At 46.8% G+C, this 27,412-nt stretch overlaps 1 protein-coding gene across 1 annotated transcript in view; it reads left to right on the plus strand.

Annotated features, from left to right (window-relative positions):
• LOC308382644 (protein disulfide-isomerase A2-like) overlaps positions 1-26,816 on the plus strand; it is a gene marked incomplete at both ends in the record, with an annotated part of 113,358 nt that extends 86,542 nt beyond the window's left edge. Inside the window, one exon of the mRNA XM_080861035.1 lies at positions 26,704-26,816. Coding sequence (XP_080717161.1) covers positions 26,704-26,816 — 113 coding nt within the window. The remainder of the gene's footprint in view (positions 1-26,703) is intronic.
• Between the last annotated feature and the right edge of the window lie 596 nt (positions 26,817-27,412).

Consider the following 27,412-nt stretch of genomic DNA (forward strand, 5'->3'; position numbering starts at 1 on the left):
CAAAACATGCCTCGGTTTCTCTGAACACTTAACCCAAGTGCCAACTCCCTAAACCAATTCTGCTAAACTTTAAGCACAATTCTCTGCTTTAAACACAGATTTCAATTGTTAACCGCACTTTCTTCAAACCACAACACACAATTCTCTGCCTTAGACACAGTTTTCAATTGTTAACCACATTTTCTTCAAAACACTACACACCATCCTCTCTACTTTGCATGCTTCATCAATGCCAAAACCTCATTGTGTTCAAACAGAAAACACTGCTAATCAAATGACAAAACTTCCATTTCCAAAGCTGTTGTGCAATTTGAAATCAAAACTTTAGATCCTAGTTTGGAGAACAATTTATGGCAACATTGAAGTGAGTGGTGATCAGAGGGGCAGAGGAGTGAGAGTAAGAGGAGGAGGAGGAGGAGGAAAATGATGAAGAGGAAGAGCAAGACGGAGAGCCATTACTGTATCTCTGATGAGATTCAGGCCAATGTGTTCAACCATGTGGTCAACATGGGTTTGACCATGCAGGAGGCTGGCAAGGCTGGCCAGAGGGTTCAACCAAACATAAGCCGCTTCTCAGTTGCACAGATTCTCCAGACATTCAGAAGAGAGAAAGGGTAAGAAACACTACTATGACAGTAAAACACTAGTTTGAATGCCTTACTGTATCAGGAGCATAGTATTGTTGTATTTTACTGTAGAATATTTTACATTGTACTGTATATGTAAAATTACAGTATACGTAAACAAATACAAAGTGCAACCATTGATGACCAAGACATATTCCTAAACATCAATACAAAGAGCCTAGCCACAGTGGACCATGTTCTAAGGCAGAACATCTCGAGAATGAAGCAGGTGTACAGGGTGCCTTTTGACAGAAACTCTGATAGAGTCAAACAATTACAGTATGATAAGACTATGTGCAAGTAAGTCATATACGTTTCCACAACTGATTACGTCCTATCAGCACAGAAACATTACTGTACTGTATTGTAATCCAATCAAATGTTCAAATCAAACTGTATTTTCAGATGTTTCACAACACAACAATTGTCGATATTGTCTTGAGCAAGAACAGGATGCAGTCTAGTTTTTTTGTCCTTTTATTATTTTACATTTTTCTTTCATTTTTGAGTCACAGTATTTCTCTGTTCCTAAAACACATTTTTTCAAAGCATGCCTCGGTTTCTCTTAGCTCTAAACACAAATCCCAAAACCACTCACACAAAATGCAAAACCCTTTATATCTCTTGCAAAATGACACTTTGGTTTCAAAACACTATTATATCACCTCAAAAGGGCATTTTGTTTTCAAACAACAAACACAGACCATTATTTGAGTAGACATTCTAAGCATTGATTGAACACTGATGTGCTCAATGGAAAACACTACTATGAAATGGGAAAACACTAGTATGAAGGCCTTATCAGGAGTATTATGCCTTTTCATCTCCAGTGTTACTGTACGCTTTCTCCTGTTGTAAAATATTGTAACTGTATAATGTTTTAACTCAAAAATGAAAGAAAAATGTAAAATAATAAAAGGACAAATAAACTAGACTGCATCCTGTTCTTGCTCAAGACAATATCGACATTTGTTGTGTTGTGAAACATCTGAAAATACAGTTTGATTTGAACATTTGATTGGATTACAATACAGTACAGTAGGCCTAATGTTTCTGTGCTGATAGGACGTAATCAGTTGTGGAAACGTATATGACTTACTTGCACATAGTCATATCATACTGTAATTGTTTGACTCTATCAGAGTTTCTGTCAAAAGGCACCCTGTACACCTGCTTCATTCTCGAGATGTTCTGCCTTAGAACATGGTCCACTGTGGCTAGGCTCTTTGTATTGATGTTTAGGAATATGTCTTGGTCATCAATGGTTGCACTTTGTATTTGTTTACGTATACTGTAATTTTACAAATACAGTACAATGTAAAATATTCTACAGTAAAATACAACAATACTATGCTCCTGATACAGTAAGGTATTCAAACTAGTGTTTTACTGTCATAGTAGTGTTTCTTACCCATTCTCTCTTCTGAATGTCCGGAGAATCGGTGCAACTGAGAAGCGGCTTATGTTTGGTTGAACCCTCTGGCCAGCCTTGCCAGCCTCCTGCATGGTCAAACCCATGTTGACCACATGGTTGAACACATTGGCCTGAATCTCATCAGAGATACAGTAATGGCTCTCCGTCTTGCTCTTCCTCTTCATCATTTTCCTCCTCCTCCTCCTCTTACTCTCACTCCTCTGCCCCTCTGATCACCACTCACTTCAATGTTGCCATAAATTGTTCTCCAAACTAGGATCTAAAGTTTTGATTTCAAATTGCACAACAGCTTTGGAAATGGAAGTTTTGTCATTTGATTAGCAGTGTTTTCTGTTTGAACACAATGAGGTTTTGGCATTGATGAAGCATGCAAAGTAGAGAGGATGGTGTTTAGTTTTTTGAAGAAAATGTGGTTAACAATTGAAAACTGTGTCTAAAGCAGAGAATTGTGTGTTGTGGTTAGAAGAAAGTGCGGTTAAGAATTGAAATCTGTGTTTAAAGCAGAGAATTGTGCTTAAAGTTTAGCAGAATTGGTTTAGGGAGTTGGCACTTGGGTTTAGTGTTCAGAGAAACCGAGGCATGTTTTGAAAAAATGTGTTTTAGGAACAGAGAAATACTGTAAAACATTATACAGTTACAATATTTTACAACAGGAGAAAGCGTACAGTAACACTGGAGATGAAAAGGCATAATACTCCTGATAAGGCCTTCATACTAGTGTTTTCCCATTTCATAGTAGTGTTTTCCATTGAGCACATCAGTGTTCAATCAATGCTTAGAATGTCTACTCAAATAATGGTCTGTGTTTGTTGTTTGAAAACAAAATGCCCTTTTGAGGTGATATAATAGTGTTTTGAAACCAAAGTGTCATTTTGCAAGAGATATAAAGGGTTTTGCATTTTGTGTGAGAGGTTTTGGGATTTGTGTTTAGAGCTAAGAGAAACCGAGGCATGCTTTGAAAAAATGTGTTTTAGGAACAGAGAAATACTGTAAGACACACCCTGTCAATGGGGTATTTGGCCGTCGCAGATAGTAATGCTTGTGCATGTCCCAGTCTCACAGCAGGGGCTACGGCAGCTTTTTTAACAAATAGGGATGCCGAAAGCAAAGTGATTTTATATGCAATATTACAGTTTTTCTCAATCGCTTTGGCGAATTTTTCCATTCACTGTTTACTTTTTCAAAACAGCTCACACACAGCCCTTAACAGAAGCTGAAATGACCAAAACACTATATAATGTTTGCAGAATGACACTACCTTCTCAAAAATGTATCACACACCCATCAAAACCAAACATTTCCTTCAAAACCTACAATTTGTGCTCAATTGAAAATGTATGTTTTCTCATTTATTTAACAATGGATAGCAAAACTCAAAATACAGCTTTCAATATCAACCTATGAAACCATCACTTCAACTTTTGTGCAACACCCTCACAGTATTGACTATTTTACCACTGACAACGTACTACAATTTGGGTTTTGTACTGAGCACTCTTACTTAGGGAATATACTGTCAGGAAGTATTCAAAATCTGAAAATTTGTATACAGTAAAATATTGTTGTTCTGTTTTTGTATTGCTAAACACTATATCATACAGTGCCACTTGAAAGTATGTGAACCCCTTGAGCACTTAAGCGTTTTCTGTTGTTTTACCATGATTTTTCATTTTTTTATCACCAATTTTCCATAGATGAAATGTCAGGTTTATGTTTATCATTTGCATGTACTTGTTTAGAGGAAATTGTTTGAGAAGCTGAAAAACTACATGAAACATGGAATTAGTCCATTTCAAAAGTAAGTGAACCCCCAGCTGAATTGATAAAGTCAAGCAGGTAACAGATTCAGTGAAACTTATTTGGGTGAATAATTAGTCAATTGAGCAAACCGATCATCTGAGACATCCTTAGGGAAAGGTTTGGGCAACACAGATTAAAAGAGAGAGGAAACCAACCAAACTACTGTAGTGCCAAGGTGTACCCACACAGATCAACAATGCCGAGAGGAAACGAGATATCCGAGAACATCAGGAAGAAGGTACTGACAGCCCATCAGTCTTGGGAAAGCTATAAGACCATCTCCAAAAGATTCCAGCTCCATCCATCCATCCAAGACAAATAATTTTGAAATGGAGGGCATTCAACATGACCCCATCTCTGCCTAGAAGTGGACGCCCATCAAGACCATCACCAAGAAGCACCAGAAGAAGAATAAATCAGGTAAAAGTCAACCCACACATCACCTCTAAAGAGTTTCGGACCTCTCTGGCAGCATCTGGGGTAAATGTACATGGGTCTACAATCAGACGAAAATTGTTGGTTTTGATCGTGACAAAATAATTCTATCTCGGACTCATCTGTTTAAAGAAGGGACTTCCAGAAGGCCTTTGATTTATCCAAGTGCTCTCGGGCAAAGTTGAAACGGGCAGTTTTGTTCTTTCTTGAGAGCAGAGGCTTCCTTCTAGCAACCCGATCATGATTGTCATGTATATTCAATTTTCGTCTGATTGTAGACCCATGTACATTTACCCCAGATGCTGCCAGAGAGGTCTGAAACTCTTTAGAGGTGATGTGTGGGTTGACTTTTACCTGATTTATTCTTCTTCTGGTGCTTCTTGGTGATGGTCTTGATGGGCGTCCACTTCTAGGCAGAGATGCGGTCATGTTGAATGCCCTCCATTTCTAAATTATTTGTCTTGGATGGATGGATGGAGCTGGAATCTTTTGGAGATGGTCTTATAGCTTTCCCAAGACTGATGGGCTGTCAGAACCTTCTTCCTGATGTTCTCGGATATCTCGTTTCCTTTCGGCATTGTTGATCTGTGTGGGTACACCTTGGCACTACAGTAGTTTGGTTGGTTTCCTCCCTCTTTTAATCTGTGTTGCCCAAACCTTTCCCTAAGGATGTCTCAGATGATCGGTTTGCTTAATTGACTAATTAAGCACCCAAATAAGTTTCACTGAATCTGTTACCTGCTTGACTTTACCAATTCAGCTGGGGGTTCACTTACTTTTGAAATGGACTAATTCCATGTTTCATGTAGTCTTTTGGCTACTCAAACAATTCCCTCTAAAAAAAGTACATGCAAATGATAAACATAAACCTGACATTCCTTCTATGGAAAATTGGTGATGAAAAAAATGAAAAATCATGGAAAAACAACAGAAAACTCCTAAGTGGTCAAGGGGTTCACATACTTTAAAGTGGCACTGTATATTCTAAACAAGGACCTGTCAACACCATTGATTACGTTACATTTGTTCTATGTGCACAAAATGGCAAAGATTCTGACACAAAAATATTTATAGTATTGCAGTACTTTTTCCACATTACATGTATATTCTGTACGTCAAAATGATAGGTTTCAATATACAGTGAAAAGGTCAACTCTATTCTGCAGTGAACAATCTCCCCCTGCCACCAGTGTGGGCCAGTGTGTTGATTCTGTAAAAATAGTACAATAGGCTGTAAATACTGTTACAATACACGTAATCAGAATTTTACCGTATATGTTGTAAATACTGTAACTTTACATGTAGTGAAACTACAGTATACATTGTATTGTGACAACATCCTTTACAAAAGTATAGAAATTGTTGCTGCCAAGAGTGCAAATACAGTGAAACATACTACATTATATTGACTGTGAAGGCCAGCAAAGTGTTACTGTATTGTCATTGCTGAACGTACAAACAATTGATGCCACAGTATGACAGCTCAGGTTTGAAAGAACCTTTTGGCCAGCTTCTCTCATGGAGAGGTCATGATTCGCTATGGATCAATGACTCTTGCCCTAATTTCATTTGAGCATCTTACACGAATGCCACGTCCCCTGACAGGGGCCCCTCTACCTCTACCACAACCTTTTCCTTGTCCTCATCCTGAGGTTGTTGGTGGTGGCCTCCTCGATACATGCTTGGTATCAACTTCAATCTATTGACCCTTTTTTAGAGGTTGAGAACTGCTTGATTAGGTAGTTTTGCACAGAGAGTTCACACAGGTGCTGACGATATTTAGAATATAGAGAGCAGTGCCAGTAGGCTGCTACTAAGTGTCTGCAATATGAGAAATGGTTAACCCATTCGCCAGAGAAGACTCTTGCTGTGCAAAGATGATGTGAGCATTAGATGAAGTTGACCCATGATTCGCTAAATGCCTGAAAACGATTGGGAAAAACTCTATCTGCATTGCTGCGCATTAGGCAAAATTCATCCTTGGCCCTTGTCAATCTGATTCTGATGTCCATATTATTTACAGTTTTTCCCAATCGTTTTCAGGCATTTAGCGAATCATGGGTCAACTTCATCTAATGCTCACATCTTCTTTGCACAGCAAGAGTCTTCTCTTGCGAATGGGTTAACCATTTCTCATTGCTTTCACACAAATTTCTTTGAGTTTTAACACACTTTTCAAAACAGTTTACACAATTCTCAGAGAAAGACACAAAACCTTATTGAATAACCATGTCAACACATTGCAGACACTTAGTAGCAGCCAACTGGCACTGCTCTCTATATTCTAAATATCGTCAGCACCTGTGTGAACTCTCTGTGCAAAACTAATCAAGCAGTTCTCAACCTCTAAAAAAGGGTCAATAGATCGAAGTTGATACTACAGTAAGCATGTATTGAATAGGCCACCAGGATGAGGACAAGGAAGAGGTTGTGGTAGAGGTAGAGGGGCCCCTGTCAGGGGATGTGGCATTCGTGTAAGATGCTCAAATGAAATTAGGGCAAGAGTCATTGATCTATAGTGAATCATGACCACCATGAGAGAGGCTGGCCAAAGGGTTCTTTCAACCTGAGCTGTCATACTGTGGCATCAATTGTTTGTACGTTCAGCAATGACAATGACACTTTGCTGGCCTTCACAGTCAATATAATGTATTGTGTTTCACTGTATTTGCACTCTTGGCAACAACAATTTCTATACTTTTGTAAAGTATGTTGTCACAATACAATGTATACTGTAGTTTCACTAAAGTTTTTTACAACATATACGGTCGAATTCTGAATACTTTACGTAAATTTACAGTATTTACAGCCTATTGCACTATTTTTACAGAATCAACACACTGGCCCAAACTGGTGGCAGGGGGAGATTGTTCACTGCAGAACAGAGTTGACCTCATTTTGACGTACAGAATATACATGTATTGTGGAAAAAGGACTGCAATACTGTAAAAAACAGTAGAACAAATGTTACGTAGTCATATATATCATCATGTATAGTGTTTACATAGCAATACAAAAATCAAAATTTTACTGTATACAAATGTTCAGGTTTCGAATACTTTCTGAGAGTATTCCTTCAGCAAGAGTGCTCAGTACAAAACCCAAATTGTAGTACGTTGTCAGTGGTAAAATACAGTAGTCAATACTGGGAGGGTGTTGCACAAAAGTTGAAGTGATGCTTTCATAGGTTGATATTGAAAGCTGTATTTTGAGTTTTGCTATCCATTGTTAAATAAATGAGAAAACATACATTTTCAATTGAGCACAAATTGTAGGTTTTGAAGGAATTGTTTGGATTTGATGGGTGTGTGATACGTTTTTGAGAAGGTAGTGTCATTCTGCAACCATCATATAGTGTTTTGGTCATTTCAGCTTCAGTTAAGGGCTGTGTGTGAGCTGTTTTGAAAAAGTAAACAGTGAATGGAAAAATTCGCCAAAGCGATTGAGAAAAACTGTAACATCAGTTTTTCTTGAAAAAATATGTCACTATGGAGGGGTGCCAACAATTCCACAACATTACTGGCATTTGAGAATGAACCTCTCTTGGTGAGCCCACGGTTAGCCCCAGCTGGATCCCCCACGTCCATATGGCCGGCGGTATCTTTGTAAAATAACCCTGCAGAGAAAAGTGACTCCAGAGTCTGGCGATCGTAATTCATTATACATTCTATGATACATCGATATGGATAGGTGTTTGATCCCTGTGAAATCAAACGGTCTCCCAGTGAGACGTCAACCTGTGAGAAAATTGTAGCCCCAGGGTAGTTCACCAACCCCACTGTAGCTCCATCGGCTATATCAGTACCATCGGGCCTTGTAATTTTGATCTTGGTGAATAATAGTGTGTTATTTAAATCAATATAGTCCTCTCCATTCCCTGCGATAAAAAACTCCAAAGGTTTTGTATCCGTCAAGGCTGAGATAGGGGCTATTTCCACATATGTACTTTTCTCAATAACTGTTTGCGTCATTGGGACAGTAAAAAGGTCAAGCTCTGATTTAAGGCATTCTTCTGACAGGCCATGTATTAGCGCCATAATCAGAATATGTTTTTACACCTCTTTTTGGAGTCCCCACTTTTACGTTGTTTACTCGCTGACTTCCTTTTCCTCACTGATTGCTTCTTAGTTTGGCCCTTATTTTTATTTGTTGACAGGACACGCCTCACTCCTGGGGGTCTTTGCATACTGTTACGGCTCATTACCAGCATGCCTGAGCCGCTCTGGGTACTGTCCCTTTGATTGTCCTTACGATGGCTCATGACATTGGTGATAACATCACCGACAATATTTTTAGCAGCCGCTTTTAAATGAGGTTTTGCAATACCGATCCCCCTTCTCAATAGCGGCATGGCCATTCGGAAAAGACCTCTGAATAATCCTCCGAGACCTGCGCCATACATAGATGGCAACCCTGCATAGCCAGGCAAAGACCCTCCCGCCTGGTTCTTGTAATAGTTGACATATCTATGAGGATCCGCGGCAGGGTTGAAAGGCAACATTATTCTAAAAACTATGTGTTTCTTTCAACGGTCTGAAATGGAGTTTCACAATGACTTTACCGTACTTGAAACGTACGTTATAATTCTGATCCGTCTTACCTTCGATCTCTATATCACTGATATCACTTTTAGAGACACGTACGTAGTGTGGTTTGTCGTACTTGATTGTGATGATCTCTCTGTTCTTACCGTTTATTTGTACACATCGCAGTAGTGGTACAAAATGATCCCCCACTACTTGATAATCTATTATATCTGTATATACAAATAGTGTGTATTCGCCACCATGTAAATCAGCAACATATCTAGCAAATTTTCTACCCTTGTTAGGTATGTTTGGATCAAAAGCTACCCCCCTATCGAACCCTAAAATTCGAGCAAGTTTCCCGTAGCAGTGAGCGTCATGTTCTCTTTTGCATCAATATAGGTTTTGTTTATGATGTCATCGTAGCCAAGTGTGACACCGTATCCAGTCGTATGTTTGTTGATCTCCTCGAGTATATCCGTGAGTTTTGTGTAATAGCCCACACGCAGTTTGATACCTGTTGACTCATTGGTACTTTTGTCAGTAAGTACGATGGTAGAATGCTCATAGCTGAATGCCTCCCAAGTATGAGGATATATAATCTCACATAGCGCTACTTGCCAAGCTCCTCTCAACATTAATGGTTTAGCAAGTTTAGCTCGATAGCTGGCTATCTCATTCTTGCTGTAAACACTACGCGATACGTTACAGGGTAGCGTCACATAAAAGCCGGCGTCGTCCATGTTGTAGCTGTCTCAATGAGTTAAGGCGAGACATGGCAGGTGAATAGGGTAAAAAATGTAAATACAAGGGATCACCATGAAACTTTACCAGTTGACTACATACATCATTACAAGAAAAAAATGTATTACAAGTTTTTGAATTTTGCATATTTAGTTATGCTAATTAGGCTGAATCTCATTAAATATGCACGTTTTTGCATATATTTCAGGTACATGAATCTTAAACTGTGATAAAGCCAGGACCAAAATTCTTTTTTTATTTTGCTTATATATCAAATGACAAAAAATACTCAGATGGATTTTAGGATATCTGCTTTTATGACCTGGGAAATCAAAATATACTATCCGTGGCCTTAAAAACCCTATTTTCGCCATGATTTCCAGGTAAAATTACCTATAAATCTGGCCAGGAACAATTTATAAATAAATCCATCTGTAGATGTCTTCATAACAATGCTATGTGTGAAACTGGGAAGTGTGGTGTACCTAGGTTCTACATAGGCTGAGAAGTGTGTACCTAAAAATGAAAAAACACTCATTTTGAGAAAACCGCATTTAAAGACAACACGTGGGGCACTGAGCGAATCACGTTAGCAGAAAAGCGCCGTCAGCCAATGAATCCCTTCAGAAAGTCAGGATTGGTTGCTGAAAAGAAAGGAAATGCCCATATTTGGATTACACAGCCTTCTGATCGAGGCTCATAGCGTTAAAGTCATTCCAGACATGACAGATGTCGTGTAAAAAGACGAAACGCTGAACGTGGTTCAAGGGAGAATTCTTGGTAAAGTTAGGAGAAAATGGATGCCGCGGCTGAACTAAATGCAGTGAAACAGACACTTAAATGTGTAATTTTGACGTTTTCTTTATGGTAGTATGAAAGATAACAAGTTAAAGAGGCAAACTAGCCCAAAATCTCAAATTTGACCAGGGCATGAAAAAAATCGATATTTCACCTGCCGTGTCTCGCCTTAAAATGTCCAGGGTAGCGTCTTTAAAAAAGGTCTTTCTCAGCGACCCAGCTGTTAAATTTGGAAGGCCAACCAAGCCATTTGACTAAAACCATGCGTCTTCCGCCCACTTTTTTTCTTTCTAAAATCTTCTCAATTTTAAATGGTTTATCGCTATCAATATGTATTTTTTGCAATTCTGATTCATAAAATGCCCCATCTAATGTATCGCCATCATAGTCTTTTAATTTGTATACCGGGGGTGTTCGAGGTATACATTCTGCTATGGTGAAAAATTCTTGGGTAAATGTTTGTTCATACCCCTTGGTGAACACTCCTCTGACCTTTGAGACTCTGACAACATCACCTGTTTTGAATTTGAACACAGTTTTGTCATTTCCGTCCTTTAGACCATACAATGTTTTAAACACTGTATTTTCGTTCTCTCTGGTCACCTCTGTAGGCGTCATCTTAATGCTCCGATGATAGCTGTTGTTATATGAGGTAAGCAATGCTTGTATGGTGTCAACATAGCGTTTAGAATTGACAGCCGTTAAATATCTCCACATTCTGCTTTTAATAGTTCTGTTGAAACGCTCAACCACACTAGCTTTAAATTCGCTCCCTGTGGCGAAGTGATGAATGTCATGTTTACTCAACACCTTCTGAAAGTGTTTATTGAAGAACTCTGTGCCGCGGTCTGTTTGGATTTTCCGAGGCACCCGCCCCTCTTTTAAAATGGATTCAAATGCTCTGGCCACCTCAGGTCCTGTTTTAGTTTCTAATACGCGTATCCATGCGTATTTGCTAAAAACATCAATGCACATTAGCATGTATTTGATGTTGTCATTCTCCTTTGAGTAAATGGACATGTCCACCAGATCTGCTTGAAATTGTTTATCCACGTCGTATACCACGACCCTGTTTCTCTTGTAATTCACACGTGCTGGTTTGTGCAAGGTATATGGTTCTTCGCCAGCCAGCCATTCTGACACTTGGCTATCTGTCAGTCTTACCCCCTTATCTTTCAATACGGCCTCTTTTAGGCGTGTTTTCCCACCAAAAGACCCCTGGTTGGAGGGGTCATAGTATACAGCTTTTAGAAGATCTGACATGCTGAACGTCTTACAAATAATGACACATTTTCATATGATATCACCACTTTTTAGTGACATCCAAAAGTTATAAAGGTCTAACCATCCAGATAGTTTAACAATTGGACACATGTATCAAGCCTCCTCTCAACTAACATTTCTACCAATGTATCTATTACCACACAAACATCCACAGTTTTATTTCCACAGAGATTCATGGTACATATATCAGACATATATGTACATAAAACAATAAGATGCCCCACCTTAAAACAACCCTGTTGACATGGCACTGCGTGCTCTAAAATTAAACGTAATGTAACATGCCACGGTTTGGCTAAATTAGTACCCCTTTGCAAAATATCAGACCACTCTGCAGACATTGACCTGGCCAACCCCATTTGCTTTTTGAGTGAAATGAATCGTCGTTTAGACCCTATGAAGTTTTTGGTAACATGTCTTGAATCATGTATTATTGTATTACATAGCAATGTAGAAAGTTCAAATTTCACACGTCTCTTGATAGTTTTCTTTGACAGTATGTAGTGACCTAGATAGTTCCCCATCTTGTAGAATGCTTCAGCGATGATGTTGCGTGACACACCAGATGGTGGCTGCTGCTTCAATGATGGCCTCAGGTTATACATATTCACCAACATTCATCCATTGCTGCTGAAATGTGTGATGCAGTTTCCCTATCGATGAAGCGGTATGGATGATTAATGCAGTCCTCGTCTACTGCATCTTGGTCCAACTGCCAAAGCACCACATCCACTGATCCTAACATTCTTAGTGGGTTGGGTGTGATCCCCTTTGATAAACATAAATGCCCTAGTACATTCAACATACCCTTCTGGTACAGTCTGTTTTTAACAGCTACATGGTTGCTGTGGTAAAAGTCGCATGGTTTTTCAAAAAGACAGTCATGTTGCCGCTGACTAGGGTGGTTCGTCACACATCCATTACATGTCTCCCTCAACATATCGTAGATTATATCATATAACATGACGTGTACACAGTCCTTGATGATATGGGGTTCTAGTGTGGTCTCTGAGGTTGTAATTGTAGATATCATATCTACCACATCTGTGTTGGTTCCCCTGTCTGTGGTGTCCAGGGTGTTGCTGCCGGTGGTATTGCTGCGCGGGTCCATCTTGATGGGGCTGGATTCAGGGCTTGTAGAGGTCGTATTGTCGCTGTCTGTATCGGTGGTGATATTCATAGTTGGTGCTGTGTGTCCCTCTGTAAGAGCCATGGCAATAGTTCACAACCATACAGTGGGGCCCCTCCTTTTCAATGCTTGGAAAAAAAAAAAAAAAAATGTAAACAGAGGGTGTGGCAACCATGTACACTATTGGATAAGCCTGTTAGTTTAAAATAGTCTTACTTTAATCGCTTTGCAACGGTCTTCAAACTGCCCCAGCTTGAATAATACTTCAATCTTCTTTAAAACCTGGTCACCATCCTGGCTTGATACATCGAGGTCTTTCCAGACGTTGGTCTTGACCTTCTTCCATTCTTCATTAAATGAGATATGCTTCATTTCATCTGTAAAGCAGGTACCGGGGGTATTCAATGTATATAGTTTTACACTATATTCATCTTCTTCTTTGTCGAAGATGTATCCACCTATACGACCATCAGCCAGAGGCCATTCATATCTTAGCGGCGGTGATATCTCACTAGGACAGCCCGACATACCCCCTCTTTTGGCTTTTCTGGGTGCGTATGTTATTTCAAAGTCTACGCATTCAACCATAACTGGTGTGCTATTGGTAGTATCACTGTACTGTGTGTCACTGTGTGACTGTAACTTCACATACTACACATCTTTTATACTTGGGCAAAATGAACATCCTGACCTGTGGGGGCCTGATATGAGGTGGTGTGAAAGTTTTATGTTTAATCACCTGTCTTGTGAGTGGCCTCGTCCTAGCCCGATTCTAGTTATAACACCCACTGATCAGATAGAGGTACCTGGCTGTGTGAACATAGCACCTGCATAATACGTAATCGTTTAAACACGTGTTTTAACAAGCATACCGCCCAAAACTTAGCTGTGACCAGGGCTCCAATGACACCTTGGTGCCTGATTTAAACTTATACTAATACACTTCAAATATTATTAGACATTGTAGGTGGAGTCCATCCAAAGACTTCATTACCCACAATTCCCTTATCACCTAAACTCTGTAATCTGCATTTCATGAGACAGCATTGGCTGCAAACAAGGTGTTAAAATCGTGACGTACTTTTGCCTATAAACGGCGTTGAAATGATACATTCAATCTCTTTGCTACACCTCTCTCTACTCTGGCGTTGGCCAGCTCACATCTCTCTACCTCCTGGCGTCGGCCAAGGAGCGTCTCAGTCCTTCCACCGTCACCTGGTGAAGGCCTACTCTCTTTGTTCTCAACGGAAGAGAACAGACAAAGACTCTAAGACTTGTCGTTAGCCAAACACTGCCCGCTAACTGAGACCAAGTAAGATTAGCAAAGCAGCTAACAATAAGACCTGCTAACTATCTCTGCAACGGGAACAACGAAGCACAAGAGACCTCGCGTTTCTGCAAACATTCCGAGCGATCAAATCCTCCGATCTAAACTGCAGTGTAATACCGACGATATCACGGCAAGGACAACTTTCTCCATCTCCGGACAGCATCATCTCTCTGCCTCCTCAGCGTCGGATACGCCAGCACAACACTTTTCCAAAGGACTGGTAAAAACATCGACTGGGCAGCTAGCTATCATTTAGCTAATCACAACCTGGCTAAGCATAGGACTGTTTACATATGCCATTGTTCATGTATTGTATCTGTTTTGTTTACCGAACATAACTGTTATATACTTTCATTGTTAGTTGGTAGTTGGCTTCGCCACACCATCTAAGGGTTAACGTTATGATTGCTTCTCATATACATCGGGACCTGCATGCGTTACTAACGATTTCCCTCTTCTAACATGGCATCTTAAATCACATACAAAACGAAACGAAACACACACTCGAAATTCGCGGTGCATACATAGGCTCGTCCTCTTTCACCACACATTAATGTTCACGAACGTGCACACATGCATGCGGAACTGCGGTGGTCAGACAAAGGGACACACACGCACACATATTTTCAGGCGCGCTCCTAAAAGCGCAACTCAGAGCGTACAAGCTCGCGCACACACACACTCCCTCTCCCTTACACATACATACTCCTTCAATTAATTAGTTAGATACATTTAGCTAGATTACATATTGTGTGTTATTTTCTTATCATTGTGTAAATAAATACTTTGATTTATATACGCTGGTTTATTTAATGTTACACAAGAATGGACGTTGTCAACCTCTTCTATTCAGAACTCCAATGACCACCATACTATTAATAAGGTACCTTTGTTTGTAGTTATTAATTTAATTATTAATCAGAGTTCCAAATTGATAGTATAATATATTTTATGAGACTGATATATTTAATGAGACTGATTTGTGGATTATCAACTTAATTGATATGCCTTTGTGTTGAATGGTTGATCCCTGTCCAATCGGGTGAGATTACCAACATATTGTTGCTGTTGCAAGGACAGCACCAGTGTGTCTTGGTGGCCCTCGTGAAGTCAATATCACAATTCATACACAATTGCACCCACATTCACCCGGCGCCTGCTCACTGGGTAAGATACCTACCTAATCTGGTACTCCCAAATGAGAATGGTACCCATTTTACCTACAACATCATACAGTTTAGTATAATGAAAACTTATAATTATTGTTATCAAAACATGTCTGACTTCTCAACACACGACACCAGTCATCAGATATCATTAAATATCATACAGTTTAATTTAATGACAACTTGCCCCACAATTATAAAATTCTGACAGGTCATCATTTTTTATTTTTTTTATTTTATTTATTAATTATTATTATTATTTTTTTTGTATTTCTTTTTAATTAATCATGATTTTGTTACCACTATTTTAATCCATCAAATTCGATTAAAAGTTGACAGTTAGTGCATACTAAATACTACTCACAGGGTACTAAATAATGCCGATGCAACACACCACAAGGGTGATCTCACTTAAACACATCGGGTAAACACATGAGAGTTAGGCTACTAATAGAGAAACCACAGTAACGAATACATCCATTACCACACGCTAACTAGTAGCCTAACTAACATCCATGTTGCTAACTACACATTTTACACATAACATTCACACACGCAAGGCATTCTGGGAAGCACATACACGCCAATGTCGCAAATGCAGGGCTCCCTTTCATTCATCAACAACAACCTGCTGTACGTCTGAGTTTGCTTTAATCATAGGCCTACATTAGAAGTCTAACTTAAGAGTCCATCTCACTTTTTCCTTGTACTTAGTAGCCTATTAGCCTATTTAAATGCAGGGCTTCCTTTCATTCATCAACAACGACCTGCTGTACGTCTGAGTTTGCATTAATCATAGGCCTACATTAGTCTAACTTAAGAGTCCATCTCACTGTTTCCTTGTACTAGTAGCCTATTAGCCTATTTAAATGCAGGGCTTCCTTTCATTCATCAACAACAACCTGCTGTACGTCTGAGTTTGCTTTAATCATAGGCCTACATTAGAAGTCTAACTTAAGAGTCCATCTCACTGTTTCCTTGTACTTAGTAGCCTATTAGCCTATTTAAATGCAGGGCTTCCTTTCATTAATCGTTCAATTAAAGTTAAAAGAAGACCTAAGTTCATCTTTCTAATAAATCTAATAATATCACATATCTAATCAAGTTCTCAGACTTTTTCTGCAAAATATATAACGACGTAAAAATTGATCTTTCAGTTTCTTTGTTGGTAGGCCTGCCTGGAATCACAGCTAGGACATGAACATATTTTTGGTATCCAACCTCTAACACAGACACACACACACACACACACACACACAAATAGACACACACTCTAGTGTACAGGTAGGCAGAGTTTCCCTTCGTTTTGTATTGTTTTAAACTCTCCTGAAGACAGTTTCTTTTGAACTTCCTCCATGATGACAGTTTGCCGCCTGTAATCACATTATCACAGCTCAGACAAAACAAATGTGTATTTGGTATCCAACCTCTAACACACACACATACACACACACACACACACACACACACACACACACACACACACACACACACACACACACACACACACACACATCACAAAACGCCTTTTCTAATTGAGCTAATGAACACACACACACACACACACACACACACACACACACACACACACACACACACATACACACACACACACACACACACACACACACACACACACACACACATACACACACATCACAAAACGCCTTTTCTAATTGAGCTAATGAACACACACACACACACACACACACACACACACACACACACACACACACACACACACACATTTACATTCTAAATAAGTGACAGAGAGCAAAGTAAACCCACCTGATCCTCTCCTCTCCCCATCCTCACCACTCTGCTCCTCTCACAGCTTTTCCCTTCATCTCTCCTCTTTTCGCTTCTACCCATCACACCACCCCTCTCTCTCTCCCTCCTCCTCCTCACCTCTCTCCTCTCCCATCCTCACCACTCTCCTCTCCCATCACACCACCCCTCCCTCTCTCCCTCCTCCTCCTCCTCACCTCTCTCCTCTCCCATCACACCACCCCTCTCTCTCTCCCTCCTCCTCCTCACCTCTCTCCTCTCCCATCCTCACCACTCTCCTCTCCCATCACACCACCCCTCCCTCTCTCCCTCCTCCTCCTCCTCACCTCTCTCCTCTCCCATCACACCACCCCTCCCTCTCTCCTCTCCCATCCTCACCTCCTCCTCTCCCATCACACCACCCCTCCCTCTCTCCCTCCTCCTCCTCCTCACCTCTCTCCACTCGATCTCCCTGCGTCTCTCTTCATCTCTCCTCTTTTCGCTTCTACCCATCACACCACCCCTCTCTCTCTCCCTCCTCCTCCTCAACTCTCTCCTCTCTCTCTCCCTCCTCCTCCTCAACTCTCTCCTCTCCCATCCTCACCTCTCTCCTCTCCCATCACACCACCCCTCCCTCTCTCTACTTTCCTCCTCCTCACCTCTCTCCGCTCGATCTCCCTGCGTCTCTCTTCATCTCTCCTCTTTTCGCTTCTACCCATCACACCACCCCTCTCTCTCTCTCTACTTTCCTCCTCCTCACCTCTCTCCGCTCGATCTCCCTGCGTCTCTCTTCATCTCTCCTCTTTTCGCTTCTACCCATCACATCACCCCTCTCTCTCTCACTCCTCCTCCTCACCTCTCTCCTCTCTCTCTCCCTCCTCCTCCTCACCTCTCTCCTCTCTCTCTCCCTCATCCTCTCCTCTCCCATCACACCACCCCTCTCTCTCTCCCTCCTCCTCCTCACCTCTCTCCTCTCTCTCTCCCTCATCCTCTCCTCTCCCATCACACCACCCCTCTCTCTCTCCCTTCTCCTCCTCCTCACCTCTCTCCTCTCCCATCCTCACCTCTCTCCTCTCCCATCACACCACCCCTCCCTCTCTCCCTCCTCCTCCTCCTCACCTCTCTCCTCTGGATCTCCCTGCGTCTCTCTTCATCTCTCCTCTTTTCGATTCTACCCATCACACCACCCCTCTCTCTCTCCCTCCTCCTCCTCACCTCTCTCCTCTCCCATCACACCACCCCTCTCTCTCTCCCTCCTCCTCCTCACCTCTCTCCTCTCCTCTCCCGTCCTCACCTCTCTCCTCTCCCATCACACCGCCCCTCTCTCCCTCCTCCTCCTCCCCACACTCTCTCCTCCTCCTCTCCTCTCCTCCTCCTCACCTCTCTCCTCTCGATCTCCCTGCGTCTCTCTTCATCTCTCTGCCTCTCCCATCCTCACCACTCTCCTCTCCCATCCTCACCACCCCTCCCTCTCTCCCATCCTCACCACTCTCCTCTCCCATCACACCACTCTCCTCTCCCATCCTCACCACTCTCCTCTCCCATCCTCACCACTCTCCTCTCCCATCCTCACCACTCTCCTCTCCCATCCTCACCACTCTCCTCTCCCATCCTCACCACTCTCCTCTCCCATCACACCACTCTCCTCTCCCATCACACCACCCCTCCCTCTCTCCTCTCCCATCACACCACTCTCCTCTCCCATCACACCACTCTCCTCTCCCATCCTCACCACTCTCCTCTCCCATCCTCACCACTCTCCTCTCCCATCCTCACCACTCTCCTCTCCCATCCTCACCACTCTCCTCTCCCATCCTCACCACTCTCCTCTCCCATCCTCACCACTCTCCTCTCCCATCCTCACCACCCCTCCCTCTCTCCCATCCTCACCACTCTCCTCTCCCATCCTCACCACCCCTCCCTCTCTCCCATCCTCACCACTCTCCTCTCCCATCACACCACCCCTCCCTCTCTCCCATCCTCACCACTCTCCTCTCCCATCACACCACTCTCCTCTCCCATCCTCACCACTCTCCTCTCCCATCCTCACCACTCTCCTCTCCCATCACACCACTCTCCTCTCCCATCCTCACCACTCTCCTCTCCCATCCTCACCACTCTCCTCTCCCATCACACCACCCCTCCCTCTCTCCCATCCTCACCACTCTCCTCTCCCATCACACCACTCTCCTCTCCCATCCTCACCACTCTCCTCTCCCATCCTCACCACTCTCCTCTCCCATCCTCACCACTCTCCTCTCCCATCCTCACCACTCTCCTCTCCCATCCTCACCACTCTCCTCTCCCATCCTCACCACTCTCCTCTCCCATCACACCACCCCTCCCTCTCTCCTCTCCCATCCTCAACTCTCTCCTCTCCCATCACACCACCCCTCTCCTCTCTCCCTCCTCCTCCCTCTCTCCTCTCCCATCCTCACCACTCTCCTCTCCCATCCTCACCACTCTCCTCTCCCATCCTCACCACTCTCCTCTCCCATCCTCACCACTCTCCTCTCCCATCCTCACCACTCTCCTCTCCCATCCTCACCACTCTCCTCTCCCATCCTCACCACTCTCCTCTCCCATCCTCACCACTCTCCTCTCCCATCCTCACCACTCTCCTCTCCCATCCTCACCACTCTCCTCTCCCATCACACCACCCCTCCCTCTCTCCCATCCTCACCACTCTCCTCTCCCATCACACCACCCCTCCCTCTCTCCCATCCTCACCACTCTCCTCTCCCATCCTCACCACTCTCCTCTCCCATCCTCACCTCTCTCCTCTCCCATCCTCACCACTCTCCTCTCCCATCCTCACCACTCTCCTCTCCCATCCTCACCACTCTCCTCTCCCATCCTCACCACTCTCCTCTCCCATCCTCACCACTCTCCTCTCCCATCCTCACCACTCTCCTCTCCCATCCTCACCTCTCTCCTCTCCCATCACACCACTCTCCTCTCCCATCCTCACCACTCTCCTCTCCCATCCTCACCACTCTCCTCTCCCATCCTCACCACTCTCCTCTCCCATCCTCACCACTCTCCTCTCCCATCCTCACCACTCTCCTCTCCCATCACACCACCCCTCCCTCTCTCCCATCCTCACCACTCTCCTCTCCCATCACACCACCCCTCCCTCTCTCCCATCCTCACCACTCTCCTCTCCCATCCTCACCACTCTCCTCTCCCATCACACCACCCCTCCCTCTCTCCCATCCTCACCACTCTCCTCTCCCATCACACCACTCTCCTCTCCCATCCTCACCACTCTCCTCTCCCATCCTCACCACTCTCCTCTCCCATCACACCACTCTCCTCTCCCATCCTCACCACTCTCCTCTCCCATCCTCACCACTCTCCTCTCCCATCACACCACCCCTCCCTCTCTCCCATCCTCACCACTCTCCTCTCCCATCACACCACTCTCCTCTCCCATCCTCACCACTCTCCTCTCCCATCCTCACCACTCTCCTCTCCCATCCTCACCACTCTCCTCTCCCATCCTCACCACTCTCCTCTCCCATCCTCACCACTCTCCTCTCCCATCACACCACCCCTCCCTCTCTCCTCTCCCATCCTCAACTCTCTCCTCTCCCATCACACCACCCCTCTCCTCTCTCCCTCCTCCTCCCTCTCTCCTCTCCCATCCTCACCACTCTCCTCTCCCATCCTCACCACTCTCCTCTCCCATCCTCACCACTCTCCTCTCCCATCCTCACCACTCTCCTCTCCCATCCTCACCACTCTCCTCTCCCATCCTCACCACTCTCCTCTCCCATCCTCACCACTCTCCTCTCCCATCCTCACCACTCTCCTCTCCCATCCTCACCACTCTCCTCTCCCATCCTCACCACTCTCCTCTCCCATCACACCACCCCTCCCTCTCTCCATCCTCACCACTCTCCTCTCCCATCACACCACCCCTCCCTCTCTCCCATCCTCACCACTCTCCTCTCCCATCCTCACCACTCTCCTCTCCCATCCTCACCTCTCTCCTCTCCCATCCTCACCACTCTCCTCTCCCATCCTCACCACTCTCCTCTCCCATCCTCACCACTCTCCTCTCCCATCCTCACCACTCTCCTCTCCCATCCTCACCACTCTCCTCTCCCATCCTCACCACTCTCCTCTCCCATCCTCACCACTCTCCTCTCCCATCCTCACCACTCTCCTCTCCCATCCTCACCACTCTCCTCTCCCATCCTCACCACCCCTCCCTCTCTCCTCTCCCATCCTCAACTCTCTCCTCTCCCATCACACCACCCCTCCCTCTCTCCCTCCTCCTCCTCCTCACCTCTCTCCTCTCCCATCCTCACCACTCTCCTCTCCCATCACACCACCCCTCCCTCTCTCCCTCCTCCTCAACTCTCTCCTCTCCCATCCTCACCACTCTCCTCTCCCATCCTCACCACTCTCCTCTCCCATCCTCACCACTCTCCTCTCCCATCACACCACCCCTCCCTCTCTCCCATCCTCACCACTCTCCTCTCCCATCCTCACCACTCTCCTCTCCCATCACACCACCCCTCCCTCTCTCCCATCCTCACCACTCTCCTCTCCCATCCTCACCACTCTCCTCTCCCATCCTCACCTCTCTCCTCTCCCATCCTCACCTCTCTCCTCTCCCATCCTCACCACTCTCCTCTCCCATCACACCACCCCTCCCTCTCTCCCATCCTCACCACTCTCCTCTCCCATCCTCACCACTCTCCTCTCCCATCCTCACCACTCTCCTCTCCCATCCTCACCACTCTCCTCTCCCATCCTCACCACTCTCCTCTCCCATCCTCACCACTCTCCTCTCCCATCCTCACCTCTCTCCTCTCCCATCCTCACCACTCTCCTCTCCCATCACACCACTCTCCTCTCCCATCCTCACCACTCTCCTCTCCCATCCTCACCACTCTCCTCTCCCATCCTCACCACTCTCCTCTCCCATCCTCACCACTCTCCTCTCCCATCCTCACCACTCTCCTCTCCCATCCTCACCACTCTCCTCTCCCATCCTCACCACTCTCCTCTCCCATCACACCACTCTCCTCTCCCATCACACCACCCCTCCCTCTCTCCTCTCCCATCCTCACCCCTCTCTCCTCTCCCATCCTCACCACTCTCCTCTCCCATCCTCACCACTCTCCTCTCCCATCACACCACCCCTCCCTCTCTCCCATCCTCACCACTCTCCTCTCCCATCCTCACCACTCTCCTCTCCCATCCTCACCACTCTCCTCTCCCATCCTCACCACTCTCCTCTCCCATCCTCACCACTCTCCTCTCCCATCACACCACCCCTCCCTCTCTCCCTCCTCCTCCTCCTCACCTCTCTCCTCTGGATCTCCCTGCGTCTCTCTTCATCTCTCCTCTTTTCGATTCTACCCATCACACCACCCCTCTCTCTCTCCCTCCTCCTCCTCACCTCTCTCCTCTCCCATCACACCACCCCTCTCTCTCTCCCTCCTCCTCCTCACCTCTCTCCTCTCCTCTCCCGTCCTCACCTCTCTCCTCTCCCATCACACCGCCCCTCTCTCCCTCCTCCTCCTCCCCACACTCTCTCCTCCTCCTCTCCTCTCCTCCTCCTCACCTCTCTCCTCTCGATCTCCCTGCGTCTCTCTTCATCTCTCTGCCTCTCCCATCCTCACCACTCTCCTCTCCCATCCTCACCACCCCTCCCTCTCTCCCATCCTCACCACTCTCCTCTCCCATCACACCACTCTCCTCTCCCATCCTCACCACTCTCCTCTCCCATCCTCACCACTCTCCTCTCCCATCCTCACCACCCCTCCCTCTCTCCCATCCTCACCACTCTCCTCTCCCATCACACCACCCCTCCCTCTCTCCATCCTCACCACTCTCCTCTCCTCTCCTCTCCCATCCTCACCACTCTCCTCTCCCATCCTCACCACTCTCCTCTCCCATCCTCACCTCTCTCCTCTCCCATCCTCACCACTCTCCTCTCCCATCACACCACTCTCCTCTCCCATCACACCACTCTCCTCTCCCATCCTCACCACTCTCCTCTCCCATCCTCACCACTCTCCTCTCCCATCCTCACCACTCTCCTCTCCCATCCTCACCACTCTCCTCTCCCATCCTCACCACCCCTCCCTCTCTCCCATCCTCACCACTCTCCTCTCCCATCACACCACTCTCCTCTCCCATCCTCACCACTCTCCTCTCCCATCCTCACCACTCTCCTCTCCCATCACACCACTCTCCTCTCCCATCCTCACCACTCTCCTCTCCCATCCTCACCACTCTCCTCTCCCATCACACCACCCCTCCCTCTCTCCCATCCTCACCACTCTCCTCTCCCATCACACCACCCCTCCCTCTCTCCCATCCTCACCACTCTCCTCTCCCATCCTCACCACTCTCCTCTCCCATCCTCACCACTCTCCTCTCCCATCCTCACCACTCTCCTCTCCCATCACACCACCCCTCCCTCTCTCCTCTCCCATCCTCAACTCTCTCCTCTCCCATCACACCACCCCTCTCCTCTCTCCCTCCTCCTCCCTCTCTCCTCTCCCATCCTCACCACTCTCCTCTCCCATCCTCACCACTCTCCTCTCCCATCCTCACCACTCTCCTCTCCCATCCTCACCACTCTCCTCTCCCATCCTCACCACTCTCCTCTCCCATCCTCACCACTCTCCTCTCCCATCCTCACCACTCTCCTCTCCCATCCTCACCACTCTCCTCTCCCATCCTCACCACTCTCCTCTCCCATCCTCACCACTCTCCTCTCCCATCACACCACCCCTCCCTCTCTCCCATCCTCACCACTCTCCTCTCCCATCACACCACCCCTCCCTCTCTCCCATCCTCACCACTCTCCTCTCCCATCCTCACCACTCTCCTCTCCCATCCTCACCACTCTCCTCTCCCATCCTCACCTCTCTCCTCTCCCATCCTCACCACTCTCCTCTCCCATCACACCACTCTCCTCTCCCATCCTCACCTCTCTCCTCTCCCATCCTCACCACTCTCCTCTCCCATCCTCACCTCTCTCCTCTCCCATCCTCACCACTCTCCTCTCCCATCCTCACCACTCTCCTCTCCCATCCTCACCACTCTCCTCTCCCATCCTCACCACTCTCCTCTCCCATCCTCACCACTCTCCTCTCCCATCCTCACCACTCTCCTCTCCCATCCTCACCACTCTCCTCTCCCATCCTCACCACCCCTCCCTCTCTCCTCTCCCATCCTCAACTCTCTCCTCTCCCATCACACCACCCCTCCCTCTCTCCCTCCTCCTCCTCCTCACCTCTCTCCTCTCCCATCCTCACCACTCTCCTCTCCCATCACACCACCCCTCCCTCTCTCCCTCCTCCTCAACTCTCTCCTCTCCCATCCTCACCACTCTCCTCTCCCATCACACCACCCCTCCCTCTCTCCCATCCTCACCACTCTCCTCTCCCATCCTCACCACTCTCCTCTCCCATCACACCACCCCTCCCTCTCTCCCATCCTCACCACTCTCCTCTCCCATCCTCACCACTCTCCTCTCCCATCCTCACCTCTCTCCTCTCCCATCCTCACCTCTCTCCTCTCCCATCCTCACCACTCTCCTCTCCCATCCTCACCACTCTCCTCTCCCATCCTCACCACTCTCCTCTCCCATCACACCACTCTCCTCTCCCATCCTCACCACTCTCCTCTCCCATCCTCACCACTCTCCTCTCCCATCCTCACCACTCTCCTCTCCCATCCTCACCACTCTCCTCTCCCATCCTCACCACTCTCCTCTCCCATCCTCACCACTCTCCTCTCCCATCCTCACCTCTCTCCTCTCCCATCCTCACCACTCTCCTCTCCCATCACACCACTCTCCTCTCCCATCCTCACCACTCTCCTCTCCCATCCTCACCACTCTCCTCTCCCATCCTCACCACTCTCCTCTCCCATCCTCACCACTCTCCTCTCCCATCCTCACCACTCTCCTCTCCCATCACACCACTCTCCTCTCCCATCCTCACCACTCTCCTCTCCCATCCTCACCACTCTCCTCTCCCATCCTCACCACTCTCCTCTCCCATCCTCACCACTCTCCTCTCCCATCCTCACCACTCTCCTCTCCCATCACACCACCCCTCCCTCTCTCCTCTCCCATCCTCACCCCTCTCTCCTCTCCCATCCTCACCACTCTCCTCTCCCATCCTCACCACTCTCCTCTCCCATCACACCACCCCTCCCTCTCTCCCATCCTCACCACTCTCCTCTCCCATCACACCACTCTCCTCTCCCATCCTCACCACTCTCCTCTCCCATCCTCACCACTCTCCTCTCCCATCACACCACTCTCCTCTCCCATCCTCACCACTCTCCTCTCCCATCCTCACCACTCTCCTCTCCCATCCTCACCACTCTCCTCTCCCATCCTCACCACTCTCCTCTCCCATCCTCACCACTCTCCTCTCCCATCACACCACTCTCCTCTCCCATCACACCACCCCTCCCTCCTCCTCTCCCATCCTCACCCCCTCTCTCCTCTCCCATCCTCACCACTCTCCTCTCCCATCCTCACCACTCTCCTCTCCCATCACACCACCCCTCCCTCTCTCCCATCCTCACCACTCTCCTCTCCCATCACACCACTCTCCTCTCCCATCCTCACCTCTCTCCTCTCCCCATCCTCACCACTCTCCTCTCCCATCCTCACCACTCTCCTCTCCCATCCTCACCACTCTCCTCTCCCATCCTCACCACCCCTCCCTCTCTCCCATCCTCACCACTCTCCTCTCCCATCCTCACCACTCTCCTCTCCCATCCTCACCACTCTCCTCTCCCATCCTCACCACTCTCCTCTCCCATCCTCACCACTCTCCTCTCCCATCACACCACCCCCTCCCTCTCTCCTCTCCCATCCTCACCCCTCTCTCCTCTCCCATCCTCACCACTCTCCTCTCCCATCCTCACCACTCTCCTCTCCCATCCTCACCACCCCTCCCTCTCTCCTCTCCCATCCTCAACTCTCTCCTCTCCCATCACACCACCCCTCCCTCTCTCCCTCCTCCTCCTCCTCACCTCTCTCCTCTCCCATCCTCACTTCTCTCCTCTCCCATCACACCACCCCTCTCTCTCTCCCTCCTCCTCCTCCTCACCTCTCTCCTCTCCCATCCTCACTTCTCTCCTCTCCCATCACACCACCCCTCCCTCTCTCCCTCCTCCTCCTCCTCACCTCTCTCCTCTCCCATCCTCACTTCTCTCCTCTCCCATCACACCACCCCTCTCTCTCTCCCTCCTCCTCCTCCTCACCTCTCTCCTCTCCCATCCTCACTTCTCTCCTCTCCATCACACCACCCCTCCCTCTCTCCTCCTCCTCAACTCTCTCCTCTCCCATCCTCACCACTCTCCTCTCCCATCACACCACCCCTCCCTCTCTCCTCTCCCATCCTCAACTCTCTCCTCTCCCATCACACCACCCCTCCCTCTCTCCCTCCTCCTCCTCCTCACCTCTCTCCTCTCCCATCCTCACCACTCTCCTCTCCCATCACACCACCCCTCCCTCTCTCCCTCCTCCTCCTCCTCACCTCTCTCCTCTGGATCTCCCTCCTCCTCCTCTCTCTCTCCCTCCTCCTCCTCCTCCTCCTCACCTCTCTCCTCTGGATCTCTTCTCGTCTCTCTTCATCTCTGTGCCTCTCCAGCTCCCTCGTGCTCGTGCAGGCGCCGGCGTTCTTGCTCCTGGCGTTCCTGCTCCTGGCGTTCCTGCTCCTGGCGTTCCTGCTCCTGGCGTTCCAGCAAGGGGTCTTTTCTATCCAACGGTGCGTATCCAGTGAACTTGTAGACAGAGTACACACACACACACACACACACACACACACACACACACACACACACACACACACTCACTCTAGTGAACAGGTAGGCAGAGTACACAGAGGGATCCTGTTGTGAGTGTCGTAGAGAGTGGCGTACCTGCACTCGATCACACACAGACTCACACACACACACACACACACACACACACACACACACACACACACACACACACACACACAACACACACACACACTGCATCCTCTGTAGACCTGTTCTCTTTGAAGGCAAACTGGAGCTGTGAAAGGACTAAGAGTGGTTCCAAATGTCTGTAAAAACCTCTGTCAGCTGGTCACCACAGTACCTCAGTACGCAGCCTGCAACACCATGTCTGCTTAGTAGTCGATACAGATTATAATTAGGCTGTTGGGTATATGATACACACACACACACACACACACACACACACACACACACACACACACACACACACACACACACACACACACACACTTAAAATCTACTGTATGGAGATATTTCTGCTTGGTAGACGATGCAGATTCTAATTAGGCTGTTGGATATGTCCAATGTAAGAAGTGTGAAGTTTTAATGAGAT

Source organism: Sprattus sprattus, assembly GCF_963457725.1.
Source record: "Sprattus sprattus genome assembly, contig: scaffold_70, whole genome shotgun sequence".
Lineage (NCBI taxonomy): Eukaryota > Metazoa > Chordata > Actinopteri > Clupeiformes > Clupeidae > Sprattus > Sprattus sprattus.